At 40.5% G+C, this 4,563-nt stretch overlaps 1 protein-coding gene across 1 annotated transcript; it reads left to right on the top strand.

Moving 5' to 3' along the window:
• The first annotated feature begins 1,771 nt into the window (after positions 1–1,771).
• PSBR (photosystem II subunit R) lies at positions 1,772–3,927 on the top strand. Its single transcript, XM_087664288.1, has 5 exons — positions 1,772–2,179; positions 3,108–3,166; positions 3,271–3,326; positions 3,434–3,486; positions 3,744–3,927. The coding sequence occupies exons 1-5, from the start codon at positions 1,993–1,995 to the stop codon at positions 3,836–3,838; spliced, it is 450 nt and encodes a 149-aa protein (XP_087520414.1). The 5' UTR covers positions 1,772–1,992; the 3' UTR covers positions 3,839–3,927.
• The last annotated feature ends 636 nt before the right edge of the window (positions 3,928–4,563 follow it).

Genomic DNA, 4,563 nt, shown 5'->3' with positions numbered 1-4,563 from the left:
TATATATCTACTATCTTCTAAACTAGCAACAATGTGTTTCAGAGTGCTATGGTCACTATGTTATGGAGTAGTCTCAATTCAACACTAGCAATAATAGCACACCATTTTCCACCAAAATGATAAGAATATTAAGCACACCAATGCATGCATAGAGCTTCTTTTGGGTCCCAATAATGATATTAAAATTTTGATGACTCTTGAAGGACCAACTATACTTTGAAGTGGTTCCATCCCTCATTTACTCACCTCTTTCTCACCTAGGTTGTTCAATATCCACGCCTTTCGCTCCCTCTTCTTCAGCTCCTCTTCGAAATAGGGCCATTTGGCATAACTAGATGTAATGATGATGAAGGTAGGAATGGAACCAAATAGTTAAGGTCTTAACTAGATTCAAAGTTTAAAAATAGAAGGCTTAACAAAAAGCACCAATGATATAACATTGAGAGTTATGCAACTTCTCAAGTAGACAAAGCAACCACAAAAGAAGCACATTTATTTTTGGCAAAATACATGCATAGTATCATTTGTTAGATGGTACTAAGTAGGTGGATCATAATGAATGTTAAAAAAAATTCACCAATCTAAAAATTATTTTTCAAAAATTTGCTAAAAAGCTAAAGTATTTCTAAATGCACTAGATAATCCCTAAGTAAATTGTGAACTCAACCCACTCAGTTGATATAAGTACAACATTTGGTAATACTGAATTTAATGTAAGAGGCTTTGGTTTTTGAAGAAAAAAAAGACCTCCATTTTGTCCCATGTTATTAGACATGTCGATATCGAGTTTTATTGAAGATAAATATGCATGATAAATTCTTCATTGTTTTTGTTAAGGAAAAGTACAAGACTATATCTCATGTTCCTTCAAATCCTTGTTTGTCTATCCATTCAAAGTTAGTAAAAGAGAAATGATTAACATGTAATTATTCTATGTGAAGCGGTGATTCAATTAGACCATGGCTCTCAATTGTAGATAGGTTGGTTTGTGAGGCATGTTTTCCTTCAAGATTAGTTATTGCATAATCATTTGTTGCAATTATCTAGGACATTGCTTGTAAGACAAATCGGTTTGTACATAAGAACAATGATTTGATCAAACACCTAAAATTGTTGGGCTATTTGTCAAATTTTGCAAAGAAAATGAATAGAGAGCCAAGGTATTGCTCATGGTTCCACAGGTGATTTATAACTTAGCAACAATATTGCAAGGGGAGGCCTAGAGGACTATCACTTGTGATGATGCCATGAAGCCCCTTCTTAGATGTGTTTCACACTTGAGTAAACAAAAATATGAAGGGGTGTAGAGCGGATGTGTTGAGTGGTGGTGCCTTGAGAAGATGAAAATTTCCACTAGCACCCAAACCAAAAACAAAGCGACATTTGCATTGTGCAAAATATGAACCAATGAGCTTGAGAACAAGTGACAACCACCATTCAAGTAAGCCAGTATCGATTTTGACAAATAAAAAGGTATATTTCTTTATTTATAATATTTGCTAGCTGTGTATAACCCCCCCTCGAAACATATGTTTATGGAGTTATACTTGGTGTCCGCCCGAGTGCGAATCTAGCCATTTTATTGTTTTACCCATGGCTTTGTATTGGGCTGAGCCAGAAAGGGAGGCCCAATGGAAGGAGGTGATGGAAAAATGATAGGATAAGGTGTGAGCCCAAGATTGTCCCAAATGTACATTATCTACAATTTTTTATGTGGAAAAATGAGGTTTTTAGCTTTTGGGCCAAACAAAACCTTATCTGATGGGGGGCGCGAGAGAGAGAGAGAGAAGATCACAACAAGCTATATTTTTGTTTTGTCATCATTTTATGTGGTCTGTAAGGGATTTCTCGACACAACTCTAGGGAGAGAGGGTAAGCTCACGTCTCAGACTCTGCCTGGGCGTGTGTCAGCCATAGCCACAAGCCCCAACTCCACAGCGGAACAGAGAGACAGAGACGCAGACGCAGACGCACACAGAGAGTGCTCTTGCCATGGCTGCCGTCACCGTCGCTGCCGCCGCCGTCGCCCCTGCCACTGCCCTCGGCAAGTCGGAGTTCGCCGGCTCCAGCGTCGTCGCCGCACGCGGCATCCCCGCCCTCTCCATCACCAGCCGGCGCTCTTCCCCTCTCAGAGTGGAGGCCTCGGGTGGCAAGAAGATCCAGACCAAGACTCCCCTCGGTACTCTCTTTTTCAGTGCCTCATTGTCTGCATTCAGGGTTTCTGTGTTGTCCTCCCATGGCTCCGTGCAATTTGAATTGCCTAATCATGATCGGGTTTGGCTAATCATCACCATCACCTGACAATCGAATTGTGATCTGGTACCATATGAGTCTCAACTTACCAGTGTGTAATATCAATATGGTATTTCAATGTGGTTTAGTCTTATGTAATACGAGAACATGTCTCTGACATTTTCACATTTGGATACAGAGGCTCTTTTCCATTGTTTTCCTTGTTTTGTTCGAAGTCATTAGGCCAGGGAGGGGGAGATGTAGTACCCATCTGCATCCGGCTATGTATACAGTCCCTCCATGAACACTAAGAGCTTATGATTCTGTCAGAACTCACCTACCTAACTATTTGGTCCCTTCCTCCCATGAGCTCATGATGTTGTCATATTCACAATCCGAGAAATCACATTATTATATTCTCAATACGGCAATCGCAATGGGATTATGTCGACTGCTTGTGCATGCGTAAGATGGACACCAGGCATTTAGTGGTTTTTATTCATGTTCAGGCACTTCCGTCTTTGCTATCACAGAAGCTTTCGAAGGAGGATTTGAATCTGTGGATTAATGCATGTTTACCCTCTGGTGATTTAATCTCTTGTTCTAGGCACAAGCTGAAATCCAGGTCGTAAACTGTCTGATAACGTCACGATTGTCTGGTAATCTTTTTGAAGAAGTCTGGATTGTCTAGCTTTTTAAACTGTTCTTACAGTACTGTGCGAATTTAATCATGAATTGCATGGATTTACTGGTCCTTCAACAATTGCATGGACAGGCACTTCTCTTCCCGATTACAGTCGATTGATCTCGGAGAGAAGTTTTCGTGCTCCATAATCTAAGCATTGACCTGAGATTTTTTGTGTTAACAAAAACAGGGCCATCTGGAGACACCAAATTCAAGGGCGGTCTTGATGCTTCTGGCAGGAAGGCTAAAGTGGGAAGCTTTTTTCTTCCCTGTTTGCTTTGGTGTCTGCTTTAACTGTCCAGCCCTCTTAGGGACTTGTTTTTCACCTTCATGTATGGTCCTTCTTTGAACAGGGCAAGGGAGTCTACCAGTTCACAAAGAAGTATGGTGCCAACGTTGATGGATACAGGTACTGAACCACACATGACTTATGCAGTCTAATCCTATCCAGTTGCTCTCTCATGTCGATGTCTGTGTTATTTTGCGTGTCATCTGATTTGGAGTTATCTTCTCCAGTCCTATCTACGCACCTGAGGAGTGGTCACCAAGCGGCGATGTTTATGCGCCAGGTAACCTGGCAGGACAATAATGAAATCTACAATTGAGATTGTGGTAATAGAATTGAAAGAGTGTCTTCCTGTGGAAGAATGATGAAATCTCAAATTGAGATTGGGTTACTAGAATTATAACATTGTAATCCTGCAGGTGAAAGATTAAAACTAAAATTGAGATTGCAGTACTAGAATTGGAACACTGCTCTCAATCAATGACCTTGCAATATAGATAGTTCTTCAGAGGCCTGACTGTGGAATCCACCTTCTGGCAGGTACAACTGGACTAGCTCTGTGGGCAGTGACATTGGGGGCTATCTTGTTGGGAGGAGCACTCTTGGTCTACAACACAAGTGCTCTGGCTCAGTAGAGATGTTTGTTTCACTCTCTATGAGTACCTTCATTGCACCATCATGTAACATGAGGCTGTAATACAATTGTACCTGTTAATTGGACGAATATCTAATCAGTTCCTCTCTCTCTCTCTCTCTATCTCTCTCTCTCTCTCGTTCAGAACGTCTTAACAGTATCGAATAGGATGTCAGGTTCATCTTTTGGCATCAAATCTATGATCAATTCATGGTCCTTCCGAGCCAAGGTGCCTAACATAGCATATCCCAATTCCAGCCACACAAGGTAATAGCCCAATATCTGTGAATGTCTACAATATATTAGAGGACTAGTGTCTGCCGCATGCAATGACAGACAGAAAGGTCTAATTACGTAGTTTGTGAGTTGATAGAACATACAATGGCCACAATGGCATAATAGAAGGGGTGCTCAATGGATGGTTGGTAAAGGCGTAATTCATCCAGTTTACGCAACATGTTTTCACCAACAACAAAGTTAATCCAAGCCATATGCCTTGTCTAGATACACATTCAATCCAAACAACATATTCATAGAAGTGTTCATAGAAGTGTGTGGTTCTAGTTTAGCGTGGGTTCCATGCCAAGTCGTATGTAACGGCTTGTACAAATTATGCCACAACTGATCCAATCTGGTTTGTTTTTTAAAAAATAAATTAGAAACTTTAGGAAAAATTAAGAAATAGAAGATATTCTATATGATCTATTTTTAAGCTTACATTCGTGA

Source organism: Lygodium microphyllum, chromosome 23 (genome assembly GCF_053477565.2).
Source record: "Lygodium microphyllum isolate KBCC chromosome 23, Lygodium_microphyllum_v1.1.10, whole genome shotgun sequence".
NCBI lineage: Eukaryota > Viridiplantae > Streptophyta > Polypodiopsida > Schizaeales > Lygodiaceae > Lygodium > Lygodium microphyllum.
Note: the sequence above shows the minus strand (reverse complement) of the source record. Positions and strands in the feature narration are given on the sequence as shown.

Excerpts from the sequence above, each read along its gene's own strand:
- PSBR (XM_087664288.1), top strand. The coding sequence starts at position 1,993 with ATGGCTGCCGTCACCGTCGCTGCCGCCGCCGTCGCCCCTGCCACTGCC. Across the intron at positions 3,167-3,270 it reads CTTCTGGCAGGAAGGCTAAA|GGCAAGGGAGTCTACCAGTT; the intron begins GTGGGAAGCTTT and ends TTCTTTGAACAG. Across the intron at positions 3,327-3,433 it reads GCCAACGTTGATGGATACAG|TCCTATCTACGCACCTGAGG; the intron begins GTACTGAACCAC and ends TATCTTCTCCAG.